The sequence below is a fragment of the Peromyscus maniculatus genome, chromosome X, assembly GCF_049852395.1.
Source record: "Peromyscus maniculatus bairdii isolate BWxNUB_F1_BW_parent chromosome X, HU_Pman_BW_mat_3.1, whole genome shotgun sequence".
Taxonomy (NCBI): Eukaryota; Metazoa; Chordata; class Mammalia; order Rodentia; family Cricetidae; genus Peromyscus; species Peromyscus maniculatus.
Window position 1 is genome coordinate 100756635 of NC_134875.1, and position 23582 is coordinate 100780216.

The following is a 23582-nucleotide window of genomic DNA, read 5'->3' on the forward strand; positions in this document are numbered from 1 at the left end:
TTCTTACTCTTTCTGTGAGATGATTCCGTTGCTTGTGATTTTAAATCCTCCCTCCCCACACACCTAATACACATATTTATTAATCCAATGAACAGCACTGGAAGAATATTAGATAGTTGGTTAGAAATGATACAACTCATCAGGGCATTGTTTGAGAATAAATCATTTTTTTTATATTGTATCTTGTCTTGAGCATCTATCTCAGCACTCTACCAAAGCTATACCTCTTATCAAGTTAACAATTTTCTCTTTTGGTTTAGAGGTAGTAATGGTTATTATTCACCTAGCCACTCTACGCCTCACTCTCCATGGTTAAGTACTTCAATGATGCCCATTTATGGAAAACTCCTCAGTTATAATCTCTTTAACTTTAGTTTTGAATGTGTCCTTGTTAGGGTTTCTGTTGCTGTGTGATGAAACACCATGACCAAAAGCAAGTTGGGTAGGAAAGGGTTTATTATGCTTACACATCAGCATTGCTGTTAATCACTGAAGGAAGTCAAGACAGGAACTCAAATAGGGCAGGATCCTGGAAGGTAGGAGCTAATGCACAGGCCATGATGGGGAGCTGCTTACTGGCTTGCTTAGCCCACTTCTTATAGAACCCAAAACCACCAGCCCAGGGATAACACCACCGACCATGGGCTGGGTCCTCCCCCATTGATCACTAAATGAGAAAATGCCTTACAGCTAGATCTCAAGGAGTAATTCCTTCAATTGAGTCTCCTTCCTCTCTGATGACTCCAGCCTTTATCAAGTTGACATACACACACAAAAAAATCAACCAGTACAGAATGTGACTTCTGTTTCATACAGGGACAGTTAGTACTGCATTTGGCTTCATAAGATAACTTTTATGGTCATTTTGCTAGTAGTTGTCTCAGTGGACTATAGATTAGAGGTTTTGTTATTGCTTTTCCTAATTATGAATAGCACCATTTAGATCTATTGGACTCCAGCCATTCTATAGAATTAAAGAATAACATTCCTGATAATGGTAAAGATAGAATTTTCTTAATACCTGGAGGAGGGCACAGATTGGAGCTTGGACAAATTGAACAAAATTATTAAACTGTTGTTTCTTGTATACTCAACTTAATAAGAAGAATTTATACAAAGTGAACGCTATTTTCTATAACTATTTACAATGCTTTGGAGCTTCAGGAGAAATAAAATAACTATTTTAAACCTATAATCTATTTATATTATACTTATACTTCATTTTTACTACTAAACAGGTTACTATTAAAATGATTAATTTAATAATTTAAATAAAATATATAATTAAGATTTCATTATAGATTTAAAGTATTTCTATGTTATGTACTTATTATTGATTTTAATTCTCTTCAGTAAAAAGCTAGTCTTTTAAAATATTCTTCCAATAGATTTTCTTTCTATTCATTATTCTAATATTTAATTTTGAAAGAAATTCTCTTTTTACCTAATATACTACAGTATTTTTAGTTGCAATCTTTGCCATGTTATTTAGACAAGAATCAAAACCCTAATCACAGCTCACAGTGTTTCTTCCTTCATAATGTCTACCTCACTATGTCCTTAATCCCTTTGTCTCTACTTGATTTTGTACACACACATACACACACACACACACACACACACACACACACACACACACACGGTAACATCTGCCACATAAGGATTCTCTTCTGTACATATTCTTGCCAGCATTTGTTATTTCTTTTATTAATGACTGTCAAAATTTTTGTTGTTGTTGTTAATTGACTAGATAATGGTTATCTTTACAAGTTTTCATTAGACCATTTTGTTCTAATATCAGAAATACTGAAAATTTACAGTTAGAAAGCAATCAAACTTATAATGTTTCTATAAAATAACTTTCATATGTTAAATGTGACAATGAATTCATGAACTCAGCTAGATACTTTGCAATTTCCATTTTCACATTCTTTATGTGAGTCTGTTATGACCAGATGAGCAGAAAAACATATGTAGGACTGTACATTATTATTATAAATCCATTGCTTATTACAGTTATTTTAAGAACACGTGGTAAATGCTTTTGAAATTACCCTTTAAAGAGAGTTATATGTAGTCAGAAAGCTACCAAAAGTGCCTTGTAAATGTATTGGTCGATTAGAAAGGTTGTAGGAGTTAATATGAAAGGAAAACTATTTCCCTGCAAGGCCATGATGAAAATGGTAAGATCAGCCTTTCTCAGAGGAGAATATATCCCCTCTCTTCTGATCACTCATTTAGCTATGATTGTTTGCTTTTTCTAATATATCATACATATTTTTATTCAAGTATACTAAGCCAAATAATTCTTCCCCTCAACTAAAATAGTAGTTGTTTGTCCATTAAATTTATATGTTTAATGTGTGTAGAGTGACTGTTAGCTTGATTCGCACAAAGTATATTATCATTAGGATTGAAAACACGGAATAATATTCATTAAGCAACGTCTCTTTGTTGTACAAAATACCACTATATGAAGGACTCAGTTTGTCTACTAAAAATAGCTATATCAAATAATATCTAGAAACAACACAAAAGCCATACCAAGTACAGGTCTTGCCTTTCTTGGTCCTCCGTGACTGTATACAATGGCTTCTAGAATTACATTAGCTGCAAGCTCATGCAAAGGAAGCAGTTCATGGGCTCTGAATAAGAGCTTCTGTGATTTACAAGAGAGCTTATAAGCCTTCTCTACATTGCGACCGAAGCCCTTACTGAAACATTAAGCATGCTGTTTTGTGGTGTGCAGAACCTGTTCAGGTCACCACTTACATTATTTTTCTGTAAGACCTGCAGTGCCTTGTTGACATTGTTCAGAGCATGAACTCTTGTAGATCCTTTTTCTTTTGGCTGAGAAAAGAAAGGAGAGAAATGGTGTTTACTAGGGAACAAAGAGACAGAAAAATTCTACCTGAAAAATCAAGGATGTATAAATTTCACTTTTAAGTTTGAATATTTTACATATAAATGAACACATACTGTGAATCATTTATTTTTTTAAAAAGTCTTCAGGCTTTGGGCTTTTTGTCCTTGGAATATCACATCTTTAACATAAAGAATCCACCTCCTGGGAAAGAAAGCACATTTTTTTTTCATTTACAGTACAATTTGGGGTGATTGTGTCTTCATTTTTTAGCTCAGTGTGTATTATTATAAGACCGTGAATGATGGAAAACATTAACAAAATACATAAGGAAAGTAACAAGTAAGATAGAAAAGTAACTTTATTTCTATACATTTTAAGAAATGTTTGAAGGACATGAGTCTCTTGTGGTGCCCAAACTCCATTCACTAACTAGCCACCCATACACGCTCCTGCAGGCAACCCTAATTTAAGTCAGTTGGTCATAAATGAAAGGGAGAGAGGGCTAATAGAAAAGAAAAAGGGATTGAACAAGAGAGGGAGGGACCCAGGAGATGGAAGTAGAGGTGAGTCTGACCAAAATACATTGTTTGAAATTGTCAAATAAATCATAATAATGTATAGAATTGTCAAATATAAATTACTTTGAAATATATAATGTTATATGATCGATAACACAGAGCTCTCCCACACAGAACAGTCAGTTAGCATTCAGAGAATGAGAGTCTCTGAAGTGTTCAGCACTAAATGGGATATACTTATTACATCCCTTACCCCAAGTCTTAGGGATATTCTCTGAAGGGGGAAGAAAAGATCTTAAGAGCCGGTGGTTTTTGATGACAGGAAAACCATGTTTTCCAGGCACAACAGGATCAATGCATATGGAACAAATATGCAGAGATGTGACAACAAGATCAGTTCAAGGCAGAATCTCAATATAGAGGAAGAAGGCAGGCATGAAATCCCAGACCTAACTGCAGAGCAATTGCTATTTGATGGCAGCTGGAAGAATAGCCAGTTTTCAATAATGGCATAATTTCTGGTAGACTGGCTACACACTAGGGCAGGTCTCACTCCCAACACGAGCTTGGCAACAGAAACTGGGCTCAATGGGGAAAGAAGAAATATAAAAGAATGATTTGGGTAGGAAGGCAAAGGAGGATAGCTAGGGTGCTAAAGACCAGAGTTGCAGTGGGAGGGTAAACATTTTCAAAATACATTGCACAAAATTTTCAAATAATTAAAATATGCTAAAATGTGTAATGCTAAATAAGAAGTGTATTTCTTTTTTTGTTTGTTTGTTTTTTTTTTTTTTTTCTAGACAGAGTTTCTCTGTGTAGCTTTGTGCCTTTCCTGGAACTTGCTTTGTAGACCAGGCTGGCCTCAAACTCATAGAGATCCACCTGGCTCTGCCTCCTGAGTGCTGGGATTAAAGGTGTGCGCCACCACCGCCCGGCAAGAAGTGTGTTTCTTTGACTACTGCCTAGTTGTCCTAGTCACTAGAATTCAAAATTTCAATAACCAGGGTTCTTAGTTTATATGTTTAGTCCCAAAAGTTATATTCCATCATTTAATTTTAAACTAACATCTGCATAATTAATTAAAATACACATCACCTCATTTTTTCCTAATAGATGAGTTTTTAGAAATTCTATTGTTGTGATGCTTGTATTTATTACTGCCTTATTATTTTTTCTGGTTTTCCCTTAATGCAAGCTCTCATTAGCTATCTCCAAGAATATATTAGAAGCTCATTTCTTACTCACAATTTCTCCTTGATATCTTTAACAATGACATGGTTGGAACAAGTCAGCTGCCCAAAACAGTGATTTATACAGCTCTCATTTCAATCTTAGGGAGGCTATTGTTTAGTACACAGTGTGACTTCCTAAGCCTGGTTTCAATTTTCTGCTCTGTCACTTTTGGATTATTCAACCTTGAGAAACTTCTCAGTCTCACTATACTCCAGTTTTTTCACATGTTAAAACAGAGTTAATAAAATAGCTGTTCCACAACTTTAAGTAGTAATGTGTATAAAGTATTTAGATGGAGGATTTTGATATAATGCATTCAGATGTTTGCTCTATGGGGTTTGTAGTACATGGAAAGTTCTTCACGTTATTATTAAGCAACTTGCAATGCCAATGGTTTCATACCAATTTCACTTGTAATTATCCTAAACTTAAAAATTAACATATATTCACAAAAATTATCAGTAGAACAAGGCTCCAACTTTTGGTCCGTGCCTCTGAAGTTAGAATTTTCATATTTATTGTCTTACACTTTCTTTACCTTGTGTATATATGGAATCAATAATATACTTTTCTACTTTTAATTTTACCCTGTCCTTTCCAAGATCCTTCCCATCCTTCCCAAGACTTGCATACCCAAGAGAACGTTACCCTTTAAACTGACTGTACAAGCTTCCAACATTTCTGTTAAGCCTTCTAATCTCCAAGATGACTTAACTACTACCCTTTGTTAAAGAAACAGATGTCTTGTTCCTTCATCTTCCTCCATCTCCAAGCATAGCCACATTAACAGCAATCGCCACTTTTAATATCTTAGTACGTTTTACTCTATGAATGTCAAAGTGAGAACAGCCTGTATTTTTGTGTTTTCCAACCTATCACCACAAAGAGCAAGAAAACAAAGGCACAGAAACATGGTTTTAAAGAAAAGCAGCAGAATATCACCATAAATGTGCAGAGAAGGAGAACAGGTTATGAAAGAATAACCTTAAACAACTGAAAGTCAGTGAGATTTATTTCTGTATTTATAAACAGAACTGATCCCGTAAATATGGAAAAAAGTTGGATGCTCACAGTCACTTATTTCTCTATCAACATCATAAAAATATACACATTAGACATGTACGCTTATATATATAATTTGTGACTATAGTGAAATTAAGAGTAAGCCTATACTGTGCCTTCCAATTGGCTACCTGACAGAAGTTTAAATGCAAAGCATTTGAATATTTTATTCTAAGAAGTCATCAACCCAAGTTAAAAGCTCTTAAAAATATATGAAATATACATATAAGTAACATTATACAGACTTAACAGATTATGTTTAGCAATATATATGTGTATACATATATGCATGAATAACAATTACTGAAAACAGAGGCCGTGAATTTGAAGGAGAGTGGGGAGGATTATTGGAACGAGAAAAGGAAAGTGAGAGATGTAATTATATCATAATCTCAAAAATAAAAGTAAAATTATTGGGTAAATAAACCAGAAAATGTACCAGTTTTAATTATTATAGTAACATATTAATCCTATATAGCTATTGAAGTTAATTTAAAAATGGAAGCACAAAGTATGTCTTTTTAGCATTACTACAATATTTGAAAATCACTGCCATAGCCATGCATACATATATGCACCAAAATATTATTTCAAGTAATTAAAGGCAAAAATAAGTTCTATGGAATTTAAGAGAGGTAAATTAATTTTAGAAGTCTGTTAAAAAGCCTTCAATAGCAAGCAGAAGCCCATGTTTTTCAAGGACTGTCAGAACACATAGAAGAACAGAAAGCAAAATAGGTAAACAAAACAACAAAGCAAAATTCTGGGCACTGTCTGACAGTACAGGGACCAACTTGGCTTGCTGTGAGAGAATTGCAGGAGGCAACTCAGAGATAGGATTTTGGCCAGATTGAACTTTGATAGACAGCTAGGGTTTCTATAGTATATACAAAACCTTGGTTTGTGTGTGTGTTGGGTGGGAGCGCTCATGTGCATGCACATGCTTAAATGCTTGTGCTGGAGAGCCATAGTAAAGGGAAAAGAGAAAAGGTTAAAACAATAATTAAATAGGACTCATTATATATACAGAATGGATGGCTGTAGGTAGACTAGAGTTTTAAACCCTACTTAAAAGAATAATAGAAATCTAAAAATAAATCTTTTAAGTCAAGAGATTATGATTTAAGAATTTTTCTCCATTATGAGAGTTTCATCAACTGAACTCAGACTCTTCTATGACTTTAGTGACTTATAATATAGTATAGCCATGTTTTATCTCCTTCATAGGAATATTCTAAAGTTATATAAGTTAACAGTTCTCAGAAGGAAAATATATTTTCATCTCATATGCTTTTTGATATCAGACTAAATACCAGCATTTTATTATACTATACCAAAAATATTTTTATATATAAATACAGGTGCATTTGAAAATACAAAATAACACAAAGTTAAGTTTAAAGTCATTATGCATAAAAACCTTTATACAATTAGTCCTTAAGAAGGATTTTTAAAAAGTAAAGACACATAGTGCTTATTAATTAACAGAATATATTGTTGAAATTTTTTACTTTATTATTCTGCACAAGATAAACAATGCCAAAATGAAAATTATAATATGAGTTATTTAGTTCAGGAATAGGTACTGTATTGCTTATCTGACTAATATATTGGTGAGTTTCATTAGATCACTCAAATAAAACTGATTCTTTGGGGTCTGACACTTCATTGGGGTTACTGTAAATTTCAAAATAAATTTCCTGGACTGGAGAGATGCCTCAGTATACAAATGTAAGGACCAGAGCATGGGTACCTAGCACACACACAGTAGCCAAGTAGGCATGGTAACCTGTGTGTAATCCCAGGGATCTGGAGGCAGAGACAAGGACCATAGAAAAAAAAAGCTGGCTAAATAGAATAGCTGAATTGATGAGGTCTAGTTCAAATGAGAGACTGTCTCAATACATAGAGCAGAGAGTAATTTAGGAAGCTATCCAAAGTCAACCTTTTGCCTTCACACAACACACATGCACACAAGTGCTTGTACACCCACATGCAAACATGCATTCAGTCTCACATACAAATACAGGAGAAAGGAGAGAGGGGGAGGGAGATGGAGGAGGGAAGGAGGAGGGAGAAAGAGAGAGGGAGGGAAGGAAGAAGGAAAGAAGCACGCAAGCAAGGAAGAAAGTAAAGAATGATTCTTACCAGTTTTTGCCCTGTCAGGCCTTCCAGGAGGTCTAGGAGGCGTTTCCCATCCTGCAGGTCACTGAAGAGGTTGTCTATGTGCTGCTTTCCAAACTGAAATGAAAAACATACCCATTTGAAAAAAATCACAGTTTTTTTTATAGTTTTTATGTTCCATATGTATGATGAAGCCTTTGGAAATTTAAAACTATATTTAAGGGTATTTGAGGTATCAAATTAATAAATGACCAAGAGTAATGTATGAAAAGGAAGTTCAAGTTGATAAACAGGGTCAATAAATTATTACAGTAGGACAAATATATTTGAACTGTTAATGACAGCAAGTTGAAAATTTGTAGCATAATTCATCCAATTAATCTGTCAGATTGTTCAACATCCTTTGTCACACTTTACACAAAATGATTCAGAAAGTCCTGTTCTCATTTTAAAACAAATCCAGTTTTTGGAAGGCCTGATTTATTTATTTTGTCAGTTATTTAGTTAGTTTGATGCCTATTGCACCTGGTAATCTCAGGTTGCCTCTCACCCAAGTATCCAGTAATCCTAGTTGGTCTTCCATCCAAGTATCATCCCGTCCTAACCATGCTTAACTCCTGGGATAAGATGAGATCAATGGTGTTCAATGTGGTATGGCTGTATATGGAAAAATCTAGTTTAAACAGGGTGAAAATAAGCCTACTAAGGCCTTTCACTTATTTTTCTAGGGTATCTACTTAGAAATTCCATTAAGGAACCTAAAATTACTATAATCACTAGTAAGTCCTAAAATTCTTAGAGTATCTACTGATGGGAGGCACGGAACTTTGCAAATGGATCTTATCACCATTGTATCTTTTCTGTCATCTTAACATTAATGTGCTCATCTTACAGGAGCAGACAAAGAATTTGGCTATGCAACCCTATGTTACAAAACTAGAAGGTGGTAAGCCTATCATTTTGTCTCGGGTCTAGGTAACTTCTGAAGCCTCTGTTCCTTCCATCCTACCACGTTACTCTTCTCCACCTTATTATCTTTCTACTCTGTTATCTTTCAAATATATTGTTTCTTCTGACATATACTCCAAAGTCTTTCCTAGTTTCAGTCAAAAACCATCCACAATTGTTTCTGATGATATGATTTTCAGTTCTCTTATTACCCATTTTATCCACAAAGACTTAGTTTAGCACTGAAGTCAATGGAACAGCAGTAAACCAAAGCGAGATGCTAGATGGAGCTCATGTTGGTAAATCAGACACACAATGCCCAGGTTACGGAAGTTCTTTCCAGCTGGGAAAACATATTCATGAATAATAATACCACACACAGGAAATAAGTGAATCCAGGAAAACATAGCTGTGGAAAATACCAGAGTCTGTAGCTTCAAAGCAGGAACTGCTTTCACCGAGTATCAAATAACAGGCCTAACATTGACCTTTAACTCGTGAGCTACTTAGATTGCAAACAAACTCTAAAAGTTACTTATCAAGAAAATCCCTGTATACAAGAAAAACAACAACTTTCATACATCCGACTAAAGACATGAAAGTTAGATTCTTCCTACACCCAGGTAGCAATGTCAATGATGGGACCTGTAGTTGCCTTCTATGAAGAAAAACCTAGCTCCTGCAGGCAAACCACTCATTCTTGTATTCTCAGATTTTGTGATATGATATCAAATAGACTATTTTTATAAACTATTTTTTGTTTTGAAATTATACCCCAATAGTTCTTTTTGAAACTCCATAGTAAGAATGTAAATAATACAAAATATTGCATGCTGAAAGTTTTTAAAGCAGGTTTATAATGCATAATATATAAGTAAATCTTAAAAACAGTGACATTTTATGACTCTTTAAGCAGATGAGTGTATACTTCCTAATAATACCATAAAGATCTTCAAATGTAAACAGTAAAATGTTACTACATGAGTAACACTGAGGTTTTATTTTCCAATTGAATTAAAGTACAACTTGAAATGCCCTTTATTTCAGGGGCAAGTTTTATAGAAGCAATTGAGAAAAGAGTTTTTTCTAAAGTTATGAAAATAAGCATCTTGCAGGTAGCAATATGCCAATATTTAGAAAAAGGCAAATGTATATTTTTCTGACAAAGATTGTTGTTCTTAGGCTATACTGTGTATTTTTATTTTTGCCAGATAAACCCTGACAAACCAAGAAGGGCATGGATGACAAAATGGCACTTACTCAAAAAAAGAATTGAAGCCAGTAAATATGAAGTATATCTCAGGGCATCTAACCTAAGTATCATATAATATGAAACATGTGCTTTGATTTAGGGAAAGGAAGTAGAGATAAAGGCCAGCAGGCTGAGAGAATCTTGCTTACAGTCTGAATGTGACACAGACTCTCTATAGTTTACCCTTTCATGCCAAATTCAACCAAAATGGAAAGAGAGTACATGATCCCGGTCTAGTCAGGCTCCCAAGTGTAACTAGTTAATGATCTTAGTACAAGGAAGCAATGAGTTAATAGGAAAAAAAACCTGATCTTATTATTTTATCAGTTTTCATAGCACATTTATAACAAGTTTCACTGAAGTATCACAACAGAAATCCAAATCTTCTTTGTTCCATTGGCCATATTGTCACCCAGAAGGAACATGCTTCCTGCAAATGCAACTGAATGAATTTATCCTGGATATGGCAGGATCAATTCCTCAGTAACTGAAAGTTTAGCAGTTCTGTGAAAGCACATGCTGAAGCAGGTTTTGCTCTCCTTTTGTATGTTTGCTTTAATTTAAAGACAAATATTAAAGCATTTTTGTAAAATTCCCACCTACTAAAGCAATTCTCAACAAAATGTCTCAAAGCTTCCGATGCTTAGTCTACATGTAGTATAACTACCCCACAGGGGGAAAAAAAGCATCTCATTACTTCGACATCCTTTGCTTGGTTTTAGCTACTCTTTCTTCATCGGACAGAGTTATCAATATTGCACAGCAAAAGGAGCACAGATTCCAGAGGCAACGGAAGCTAACTCTGGCACACAAGTGCCCTGTTCACTAGCTGTGGTGTCCGAATAAAGTAAACCTTTGCATTGATCATTAAAATGGAAACTGATATAATAACACCTCAGAGCACACTTGTGAACTTGAAATCAAACAAAATAAGTATAATCTATAGTTGTTGCATATGAATTGGCAACTTTTAATCCATATTTAATAAATATAGGATGATTTTACTCCTTTATTCTTCTATTAGCGCTTCTCTATTTCTCTCTGTAGTGCTAAGTTCGAGGTACATATGAAATATATCATGCAATTGAATATAATATAAAATGCTGAGTTCATTTGTAATGCATGTGATTATAACCCCTATAAGAGTAGATAATAGTATAGGAATATAAGTATAGCACCTATAAGAATAGTAAGGAAGGAGAGATATAATTGTGCACTTACATCACAGAAAATGAGGAATGTAAACTGTGGATCGTGAAGCCCAAAGAAAATTCATGCTCTTATTCTGTTGCTTCTTTGGCTATTTTAAATTAAATCTTGGTTTGTTTCTTTCCCATTTCATTTTTGCTATCTATCACATCTTTTTTCATAGGTGACATTTAGGGTAATAAAAGCATTACTATTTCCCTAAAATTCCATCATTAATGGCTTTCTTTTCAAGTGCAGAAAATGGTTTTATAAATCAAAGTGCCACATCCTTTTTGTGCCAAATGATTCTGTGGCTCTTTGTCTTTAGTTCCTTTCATGACTAATGCTTTCTTTATTAAATGAACTCAATGAACTTTTGACATTACTCAGCAGATTCACCCATTCAGTTATTGACTTCTTCTTTACTAACCCAAATAGCAAGATGAAACAATCATAAAATAACAATCCTTCTACAGCATTGTTAACAATGAATTAAGGAATATGGAAGCCCAGATAATGTTAAAAATATATTAGTAGGTGGCATAAACAGAGGAGAAAATTTTAAATAATGTAAAAAAAACAACTGTAAAAGGCTCAGAAATTCATTTGTGAAGCTGTTTAAGTGGCCTCTGACTCTTCAGAGTTGCATCAGTCTTTTAACCTGAAAATACAGAAGGATCAATACAATGTTCCAGTAAGAGGTAAAGAGCACACGGATAATTTAGCATGACCTTCTGGTTACAAAAAGGTCAAGCCATGGATATATCTGTTGTTCAAAAAGTCAAGAGACTGCTCAGTGATTACAAATTCTGGACACTGGAAACACCAAAAAGGCTGCAAAAGTGAGGATTCAAAATCTCCTGGGAGGCAATGCTGCTGAATTGCTCAGCACAAAATAATACAGCCTGCTGTAGTTTCAACATGCACTTTAAGTAGGTATTTTTCTAAAGTACAGTTTTTAAAATTTTGACAAACATTGTATTGCAACATAATATACATACAGGAAAACATGTATCTTCAGTTGTACAGCTCACTGAATCTTTGTAAAGTGAATAGCTTTATATTACAGCAAATACACTTATAAACAGGATATGACAGGTACCTGGTAGCAACCTAGCACCACTTCTGTGGATTAGCATCTTCAAGAATGACCACTGTACTAATTGTTAAGAGCACATATTTATAATGCTTCACAAGCCTCTCAATAAAGACAAATAACATGTGTTTCATCTTTAATTTTAGGAATGTAATGATTGAAAGGAATATGGCTTATATAGAGAGAATTTGGAAGGGAAAAATTTCACACTGATGAAGTGTTTTACAAAGCATAAAAATTATAATTTTGTGAACAGAATTTACTCTACATTCAAAATGCCTGTATCCATATCTTATATATTATTATAAGATCTTGGGCAAGTCTCTTTTCCAATCCAAGCCTCATTATTTCCATTTTTAAAAACAAGATATAGTATTACCCATATTGTTGTAATGATATGAAAATTTTAAGTAGAGTGGGCTTTTTAAAAATAAATATGTCTAAAAGATGCTAACTATCATGAACTTATTCCAGCATTTTGAATCAGAATGCTCATACTTCTTGACAATTCCTCTTTGTGAGTTTATACTCAGAGTGACCAATGGCATTAACTAATTTGACAACATAAAGATTAGATGGTTAATAAATATAAGATGTCCAATATAGTCCCTGGCTGAGAAAGTGTTCAATAAACTCAAATTACATTTCTTGTGTCATCCTTCCTGTTAAATGTCCCTGTCAGGGAGTAAGGGTCCAAATCAGTTTTGAAGATCCAAAGGCCTTTGCAAAACCGAGTAAAATTGTAAAAGCTTACCAAAAGAATGTTTGCAAAGATAAAGACAGAGTCTTACAAAACCACTGGAACAAACAGAGAAATACATTTACTTCTAGACTCAAAAAAGAAAGCAATTTTTGGTCTATAAACAATGAAAGAACTAAAAAGATTGCCTGAGAGGCGCTCCCATCACTCAAATGTCCTTATTTCTCTATATTCTTTCTTTCTTGTTCCTTTAAGATTGGCCATTGGCCAAATCCACCTGGGAGTCCTAGGGCAAGGGAATCTGCTACTATAGGCAAGCTAGTTACTTGGGAGAGAAAAAGGAAGAAAGTAAGCCAAGGTGGATGAACTACCACTATTTTGACACTTCACACATTGCAAAATTTTGTCACAGACATCTGTGTCAGGAAGGAATTGCAAGCACAAATGTTCTTCTTCAGGCTTAATCTACCATTTATATCTCTAGGAATGTCATAGCAAAAAGCAAAATCTATTAGTAGGATACATTTTCTTTTTTAACAGGAGTATCAAAGTTCTGGAATGTTCTTAGGATTTAGCAGATGAAAATTAACATGTATTTATTCATTATCACTTAGCATCAAATACTTTTCAAGACTCTTATGTACCAGAAATAGCACTAAAATCTGGCTGCAAAGATAATGAAGAAAAAGCCAAGTTATTCCTTGGAGCTAAGAAGTACTGAACAGCTAAGTTATATAATATAATACTTTCACATTCACCCCAGTTACAAAATGTTATTCTATTCAGCAGTAAGTCTTCATAAAACATAATCATTAACACCCAATGTGTATATTATAGTACTAAGTACATAAAAAATGACTCAGGCAGATTGCACATTAGAACTTTGAACAGTAACAACAGTCGATGGAAATCAAGTAATTATCTATAAATGGTTTGTTTTAAACACCAAAGGAAAAAATGATTAAACAAAGTCAGCATGTTTCATTGTCTGATCAGGTCTATCTCCTATAAACTTTGTTTAAAAAAATTGAATCTTTTACTTAGACTTCTGGTTTCTCATCTGTAAAATAACAAGGATAATATTAGTTTACTTCCTCAGGTTTTCTAAAACCCAAATTTGTAAAACTTTGGTAATTTTTATATAATGTTTGATATAGCCTTAATAAAATGAAAAATTTATTGTATCATAGAAGACTTACAAGAATTTAGAAAATAATAATTTTTTTTTAAAGATTTATTTATTTATTATGTATACAGAAGAGGGCGCCAGATCTCATTACAGATGGCTTCGAGCCACCATGTGGGTGCTGGGAATTGAACTCAGGACCTCTGGAAGAGCAGTCAGTGCTCTTAACCTCTGAGCCATCTCTCCAGCCCCCAGAAAATAATAATTTAATGATCTCTTTTTTGAGAATTACATATTCCTTATACATTGAAATACTAAAAGATACCTTTAATTTTTATACTAAATTACATAGGTAAATTATTTATATTTGGACATCTAGTGATAGACACAGAAATGAATTAGGATATATTCCAATAATCATTTTTACATAAAAAATAGCACTAAGTTGGGAAGATGAAGCATTTTGTTTCAAAGTATTTAAACACACACATATACACATGTCATATACAAATATGACATAACAAATAAGCTTTTGAGGAAATACTATCAGCATTTAGAACCAAATGACATCTAAGGTGGCTAAAGAATATTTAAGTTTGTTCATACACAATGAAAGGGCAATGGCACAAGAACATTCATATATTTTGTAAATAATAAATTTAAATTGTATTTTTATTTTATATATACTTTCCTAGTTACATGCCAGGACAATTGTATGTGCTCTATGTGGGTGACAAGACATAGCTTTTTTTTTCCTAATCATGCCATTCTGCTGCCCACAGGGGAAGTCAGCCTTGGTCAATTCATAATCTTTTCTTCAATGACTATATTGAAGGCCTGTTTGTAGACAGTACCAATTCAAGGAAAGGATTCACAAGGCTACATGGCATAAAATATGTAATGAAGAGCTTCTGTGTAAATTATATTTCTATTTCCTTCTAAAAAGTTGAACCAGAGGAAATAGCCAATCCTGTAGTAGTATATGGTTTAATAACGGATTTTTCTTATAAATCAGCTTCATATACATTGATTCATTAGCGTTTGAGAGAAACATCAGTGTATGTTACATACTTTGCTCTAATTAAGTTTTACAATAATCAAGGAAGCTCATCTCTCTTTTACAGATAATAAATTTAAGGCATAGAGTATATCAATAATTTTTCTAAAGTTACAACAAGTAAGTGTTACATACAACTCTAAATGTAGACACTCTATCTAACAACCTCTTAACCATTCCTACTGTCTAAATGTTGTTCAAGTTATGGTTATTTGGTTGTTATATCATTCAGTGTTACCGATAGATAATTATAACAGGCACGTCATAATGTCAAAAACGCAAATTTTAGAATTTGTTTTTATTTTTCATTTTCTCATTTTGTTTTATGGGTATGAGCATTTGCCTACTGCTGTGTACACATCACATGCCTACAGAATCTGTAGTGGTCAGAAGAGACCCTGGGGACCAAATCTAGATCAGGTCCTCTGCAAGAGCAAGAAGTGCTCTTAACCATTTAGTCACCTCTTCACCCCTCCCCAAGAAAGCAAAGTTTTCACATAATCAATTCTTTATGTTCTTTCCCTTCACTTTCTTAACATCACATGTTAATTTACTAAAGTAGTTATCCTTTATACTGGGCTGAATTTGTGACAAGATATTGGGCACAGTGGTGCTTCTTACATCTACATTATGACATTTTTTTTCAGGTTTGGGACTATGGAGATGGTTCATTGGCTAAAGCACATCATTCCCAATGGTGAGGACTTGAGCCCAGATTCCCAATACCCACATTAAGCTGGGTGCATGTGTCTGTAATTCCAGCACCTCTCAACCACATGGGAAATCTCTGGAAGCCTTTTGGCCACCTAGCCTGATACAGTGTTGAACAAAGACACCCAAAATTGTCCTCTGACCCCCACACATATACTACCACATATCCTCATGTATTCACTCAAGAGCAGTCACCCATAAATACATACATATTCACAAAAACTAAAAATGTGAAAAAAGAATTCAACCTGTGAATTGTTAAATTGTGTAACATTAAGGATCCCGTTATCTCCTTGGGACATCAGTATGACTGGCATTCTAACAAATATAGTAAAGACTGTACCAGAGCAGTAACCTAAGTAACACAATATTGTCTAAAGATTTTGAAAACCATTCTCTTGTTATCATTAGCTAAATAGAAAATTAAAAATATGATCCTAAAAGATGATGAAGCTTCAATTAATAGCAAATAAAAGAATAAGTTAGGGTTTTGTGCATCTAACTCAAACATTTCTTAAACATCTCAACATGCCACAATTTGTTTTAAAATCTTCCATTTATTGGCTTTATTTTGAAGAATATGGTACTTGGAAGCAAATAAGCACTTATTTAAATTGCTCTTCTAGCTTTTTCTCAATTGTGCAGAAAATGTTGATAAATTATGTAACACTTCACTTGCTTTCATCACATGTCAAAGGAGATAGTATTTAAGTTACACAACATTTCATTAGTACTAGCCACATGCTTCATACTGGCTCACACACCAGGAAGAATAGACAGATAAAAGGTGGATTTTTTTCCCTTTACCATTGCTCTTGTTCTCATAGACTTTGTCACATTCTAGGAAAGGAGTGTACTTTAAAGCAATTATCATTCTAATCTCTTGATACTAGTGTCAGAAATGGGCTGCTGGTACACATAAGAGAGATTTAATCCATTCTGGGGAGAATAACAGAAAGCTTTATCAACTGAATTTCAAAAGTTGAATAAAATATTAACAGGAAGATGTGGAAAATGGAAGAGAGTACAAGCAGAAAGACCTTCAGATGCTAGGATCAAATTACATTTTATGATTACAGGAATCAAAATAAGCCAGTTCTTCGAGCATAGGGTCTGTTGAGGGGCAGAAAATGATCACATTACAGAGGCATAAGAGACTACATCAGAGAAGATTTGTTATGGCACCCAAAGGAATGTAGACATACACCCATTGTCTTCAGATTTTTAAACATGGCTTCTAATTTTGATACACTCAAGCCATATATTTACATTAATAATTAGTCGTGTTTTAACACAGGGAATACTGCTTCAGAAAGCCTGATATTAGCATTGTTTAGAGACTATTCTTGTGTGAAAATATTACTTGGCAAGGGAGCTATGTTGTGCAGGAACATCTGCTCTAAATGATAGACTAACAGCAAAATTGGACCAAATATTCCATCCTTTAATGAATCCATGCCCCTCACAATGTGGCCTCGATGCTTTTCTCTTCTCTATTTTCTGCCTCTTGAACCCGTGTCATCCCCTGACTTGCTTTGACCAGTAAAAAGTAGCAGAGAGGACTGCATTCTACTCCCAAACATTGTGCTCAAAGGGGTTTGAATGCTTTTCTGTACTCTGCATGGCACTTTTTCCCACTAGAAACATATCTGAGCCAGGTTGTGAGAAGATGAGAGATTTGAAGCAGAGCCAAGTTGCCCTAGATACCTCATAGGAGATAGGGACCTTACTTTTTTTGTTCTCAATTGTCAGTTTAGATTAAAAAAAATCTGTTTATTATCTTTTCTTTATTTATTCAGTGGCTTGTTAATCAAAAACAGTGAGTCAAAATAATTCTCAGTAAACTAAAACTGTCACGTTCATTTAGTATTTCTAGAAAAAAAAAATGGCTTTTTGAATGGCACCCAAAAGAAAGTAATTAACATTTTTAAGGAAAGCTTAATAATATTAAGAGAATAACATTAACTTGTCTGCAAATCGATGATAAAATTGTATTTGGTAACCCCCATTTTAAAAATAGAAATCATATATATATTAAAAAGTCTAAACTTCTAATCAAGAAGCTATCTGCAACTACCTGCTGGCAGAGGGGAAATCAATTTTCTTCAAAGGAATGTCAGTCCAGGGCAGGCTCCGTGTTTGTTTGTTGTTGTTGTTGTTTGTTTTGTAAGCACTTTATTTATTTTTTTCTGTTTTGGTATATTTGGTATATTTTTGTCTTATTGATTTTCTCCCTTCCTTCCTTCCTTTGGGAATATCTGTCTGTTTTTATTTGGATTTTCCTCCTTGGGTTGTTTTTTTTTTCTGAGAGAGAGAGAGAGAGAGAGAGAGAGAGAGAGAGAGAGAGAGAGAGAGAGAGAGAGAGAGAGGAGGGAGGGAGGGAGGGAGGAGGGAGCAAAAGAGGGAGGGAGGGAAGGAGGGAGAGAGAGGGAGAGAGTTCAATTTTGGAGGAGTTGGGGGAGGGGAAAGAATATGATCGAAATGTTTTGTATGGAAAAAAAAGTCTGGTTAGGTAGTTCAGTGCTGGATCACTTGCCTAGCATATACAAGGTACTGGGTTCAATCCCTAGTAAGAATGAATGAATGATAACTTGGTTAAATAGAAATAATTTGAAAATTGCTGCTCATTCTTCTTGCTGAATGATGTTCTTTTACCTTTTAAATTTAAATATTGTTTGGACTATATTAGCCATCTTTTATTAGCATTTATGAATCAGAGATCAAGATTTAAACAAAAACAAAATTAAATTTTAAATGAAAAATATGAATTTTACTTCATTTTATATTTGATTTATTCTGGTTTTATAACTAGTAATGTTGTAAATTATGAAAAATTTTAGACAAGTTAATCTCAGTGTTCAATTATTCTCAGCACAGAAATATATTTGAATGAATTCTCTAATTGTACATAAGCCTAGTTTTTTATTTGAAAATAGACATATTCTTTTTTAAAATTCCATTTTTTTTAATGTTTGTGACTGTTTTACATGTATGCATGTATGTGTGTGTACCACATTTGTACCTGGTACCTGTGGAGGACAGAAAAAGGTGTCAGAACGCCCGGAACTAGAGTTGTAGATGGCTGTGAGGCCTAGGAAATAGCAGCTAGTGATCTTAACTACTGAGCTACTTCACTAACTACCCCATAATCATCAAATTTAAATCCTGTGTATCTATTCTTTTTTGTTCTCCTTGTCTAGTTTTACTTATATTTATCTTTAATTCACACTATTTAACATCAGTGCCTTTGGGGGAATTAGGGTGCTGGAATTGAACTCCCAAACCCATAGGTGCTTTTGTCAGTATTTATTAAAGGCCTATGTTCTCAAGACGTTATAGAAGTATTAAACTCTTTACTATTAGGAGGAATGAGTATAAATGATAGTTTTTCTACATTTTTGAGAGGAAAAAGTTAAGACTCAGAAATTTTAAGTAAATTCACCAGTGTATTGAAACTCAGACTCAAATCCATTCTCCCTGGCACTAAACTACAGTTTTTATCCTTACACTGCTCTATATTTGGCCTACTGAGTTTTTGGACCTCATTGAATAATTAATAAAAATCTCTTTAAAATTATTTTTAATGCATCACAATGAAACATCTTATTTAACATGTTACAATAGACATTTCTGTATTGATATACCACTAGCTGTGTCTTCATTAACAGCTGTAGTCATGTTTGCATTAGGCTATGCTATGAAGTTTATGGTAAAAATGTGCCTGTATTTAAATTAAAGCAGATGAACTAGTCAGTTGGGAAATTCCAAATTATCAGCAACTGTGAACAAGAATTCCTGAAAAGAGACTGTCTTCAAAAAGTGTTTGGCTGATTAAAATTGCTCTGATACAGAGATACTGGAAAGTTGCAGGCCCAGAGGCTAGTTACTTTATCAGGGACTGGCTTTAGCTTCATGAATAGCCATACCTTGCTCATCTCTTGTGTTAGAACCAGCATCACATAATAGATAAAAATCTTTTGAAATATATTAGCTTATTAGACCACTAGTTTCCACCAACCCCAAAGCTAAAAATGTCATCCAATAATTTCTAAGGCCTATAGAACAGTTTTACCCAGCTTGCTGTACCAATTGCTAATTGTACCAATCAACATATTTTAAACCTGATTTGATTCATGACATTCTTTGTTCTGCAAAACTGTACAACTTCATGAAACTGCTTTCACATTGGACATGGAATTTTGGGGTAAACAATCTGTTTTCCTGGGTAATAGGCACTCAAAATGGTTCTAGAATAAACTCTCTTATTCTTTAAATTGAAACTGCAGTGTGTGTGTGTGTGTGTGTGTGTGTGTGTGTGTGTGTGTGTGTGCTGATACTAGCCTCTAGAAACTTAGATTCAAGTAAAACAGTGAAACACTGAAAATTCTTGACTTCTTTAGTTTGTGGCATGTATTCACACTGGCATGACTGGTTTGAGAAGAAAGAGAATTCATCAAAAGCTTTTCAGAATTTCATTTAAAAGCATTGGTATGACTTTTCTGGTTTCATATTTAAGGTCACTGTATGGGCAATCTTCTGAAGAAATGGATAAATACACATTGATTCACTAAGGTATATGTGGAAAAAGTATCATGAAACACTAAAATATTTTTACCTACTTTAATTCACAAAGCAGGTATTGTCTTCTTATAATAACACTTCAGTTATTACCAAAACACTCCTCATAATCCAATCTTAACAGCTCCTTAGAGGCACTTAAAAATCTATGTGATCATTAAAACACTCTTCGTCTTTCTTAATGTATTCTTTAGTGAGTAAAATCAATTTGACCACACATTGATCTTAAAATAATTAAAAAATTAAAAAAAAAACACCTGGGCATAGTAAGTGAGAAAGGAACATAAAAAATATTGCAATCACCTTACATTTTTATCCACTATCCATTGTTAATTGATTGAATATGTATAACAGTTCAAAAGTTTTAAAATGCCTCTTCTCAGTTGGTATATAATAGGCAACACATAGCAAGAATAATGAAAAGGAAAATTACAACAAAGTGATGTAAAAACTTAATCAAGATTTTACAATCATGAATGGCAATAATAATCAAACAGCTTGTCTATGTCACCACAAATCCCTGAAATAAAAATTTCATAATCATAAACAACACCACATGTAAAACACTGTTTGGACACTGGGGTATAACCCAGAGCATGCATAATATCCTGAGATCCATCTTTAGCATGAAAGTGGTGAACAGGAAGCAAGTAAGCATGAAAGAAAACAAAAGGGAAAAAAGTAGTTGGAGCTAGTCAGTAGAGAACATCAACTGTCACTGATTGTGTTTGCTTTTTTAATCTGACATTTTATAGGCTTCTAACACTCTTTGGTCCCTTACAAGTTGTGATTCCATTCCTAGATTGAGTAATCATCATCCATTTTGTCCTATTTTTCCATACTTTTATTCTTTATTATCTTGTTCTAATTTTTCTTCTGCTCTACAATTACTTTACCACTCTTTGCTCATTATGTTCTGAATTGCTGAAGTATTGAAACTGTGTCTTGATGTCCCCAATCTTAGCTGTGCTATCTCAAGCTCTCTTTTCTTAGAAGTTAAGCATTGTTTGATTTACCCACAATCTTAAAAGGTAAAGGATAGTCTCCTTACTCTCATTACAGTTACAATCCCTCCTAACAGAACCAAACTGCTGACTTGGCCCTCTTAGGATTGGATCATTCTACAGGCTCTGGCGTCCACCATATTTGACTCCAGATTTTGAGTCTATGCCTTCAGCTACTTCCTTTTGGGACTTGCTCCACTCACTCATCTCTCTTTGCCTACTCCATTAAGTTTGTCTTTCTCAGCATTGCCTGTCCAGTCTCTCTTATTCTATGGAAGTCATACAAGTACTTCATAGAGTCTCCCTATGCCCTTTGGAGGGCTCATCTCATCCATGGGACTCCCATCCTCTGTGTTTTGGGCATCTCTCTAACAAGTGGGGGATGCCCTCAGGATTGAGACTCTGTCTTATGGCACTTACTCCCTTCTATGTCTTCAACCCTGTGTCTCTATTCCCATCCCTTTGAATTCTCATGATCTGAAAACTCTACTTCCATATATATATATATATATATATATATATATATATATATATGACACTGGAATCCTCCTTCTGGCCCCTAATACTTAGACTTGGAAGGAAAAATCTTTCCTATGTCTCTCCTACCTCCTCTTTGCTTTGTTCCTAGAAATTCTTTACCACCCCACTTTCTTCAAGGGTGTCTCTTCTCCTCCCTCTAACTAACCATGGGCTCTTCTTCAAAACTTTAACTCCCTTTGCCTATCTCTTTAAGTCTCTTTCCCTTCTCAGACCCAGAGAAACCATTAAGCCTTGCTGTCATATTTTTTATTATAATAAAGTTTGCTATCAATGCAAGCTTTTCAATCAGTCTTAATGGCCTGAAAATGGCACACTGGACTTCCAAACTCTCATAGATCTTGACAAATTCTCACCACACACAAGCAAACTGTCCAAAATTCATTATGCCCAAACCTTCTCTGATCTGCACTCTCATCCTTTGCCCTGTGTCTCCTGTGTCACTGATGAGAGTCTCTTAGAACAGACATCTCCTCCCAAAGCTAACCAGAACCTGGAGCCCTTGGGTGGTTTCCTTTCAACTCTGATATAGAGGATACAGCTCCCCTAGGGTTGCCTTCTCTGTTTAAACTACCAATACCTCCTCAGCCTGACCCTCAGCACCATCCCAGCCTCACCTACCAGTAGCCTTTCTGCTCACTCACCTCCTCACGTTGACACAACCACACCCATAATTTCTTCATCAACCCCAATGGCTCAAACCTGCTCCCATGCTCTTTATCCCCTCAGAGAAGTGGAGGCCCTAGCATCAGTACATTTCATAAGTGTCAATTTTTCTGTGGCTAATCTTTTCACCAGGTAGAAAAGTACCTTGGTTCTTTCTCTGTTGACATTTCTAATTTCATGAAAGAATTCAGGGACCTCACCCAGGCCTCTAGCCTTATCTGACATGACCTCTTATGTCATTCTCCCCTCTGTGTATCATACCTGAGGAAAAGAAAAGGGTCTGGATAGCTGCTTAGGCCCATGCAGATCGTATCAGCCACATGGGTGATTCCTATCTGGTAGGGCTGAGGAAGCTCCCCTTGCAAACCACCTCTGGGATTATCAGGTTAATGTTGAGAATCAGTCCTCTGGCCAGGGCAACTAGAAGCAAAATAATTACTGGTCTCCAGGCTTGACTCCAAAAGCCCTCCTATAAGGCGGTAAATTTCAACAATCTGAGGGGGATCACCTAGAACACAGATGGAAATCCTTCACCTGTTTCACAAAGGCTCTCCTTTAGTACACCAAGCTAGATACTAATTCTCAAAATGGCATGCTTGTCCTTGTCCTCAGCCCTTACTTCCTTTCCCAGTCAACCTCTGACTCTCTCTCTCTCTCTCTCTCTCTCTCTCTCTCTCTCTCTCTCTCTCTCTGTGTGTGTGTGTGTGTGTGTATACCTTAAGAGAGTAGATGAGGAGAAATAAGCCCACCCTGCTTGAATTGGGAACAGGCAGGTAAAACCATCTCCTGATTGGGCAGACCAGGTCCCTAGCCCCTAGACCCCAGGGGCACATCCTGTGCCCCTCCCCCAAGCCATTGAAGCCACAGGGATTGGCCAGCTGCCTCTTCCCCCACACCCTCACCAAAAAACAGCCCA

The 23582-nt window shown here is 34.9% G+C and overlaps 1 protein-coding gene across 11 annotated transcripts in view; it reads right to left on the bottom strand.

Moving 5' to 3' along the window:
* Nucleotides 1–23582, bottom strand: part of Dmd (dystrophin) — a 2251111-nt gene that overhangs the window by 1737629 nt on the left and 489900 nt on the right. For all 11 annotated transcript variants that reach the window (XM_076562037.1, XM_076562042.1, XM_076562041.1 and 8 more), the window contains exons 3-4: nt 7828–7920; nt 2773–2850 (exon numbers count right to left, since the gene is read on the bottom strand). In XM_076562037.1, the coding sequence (XP_076418152.1) occupies nt 2773–2850; nt 7828–7920 (171 nt within the window). The remainder of the gene's footprint in view (nt 1–2772; nt 2851–7827; nt 7921–23582) is intronic.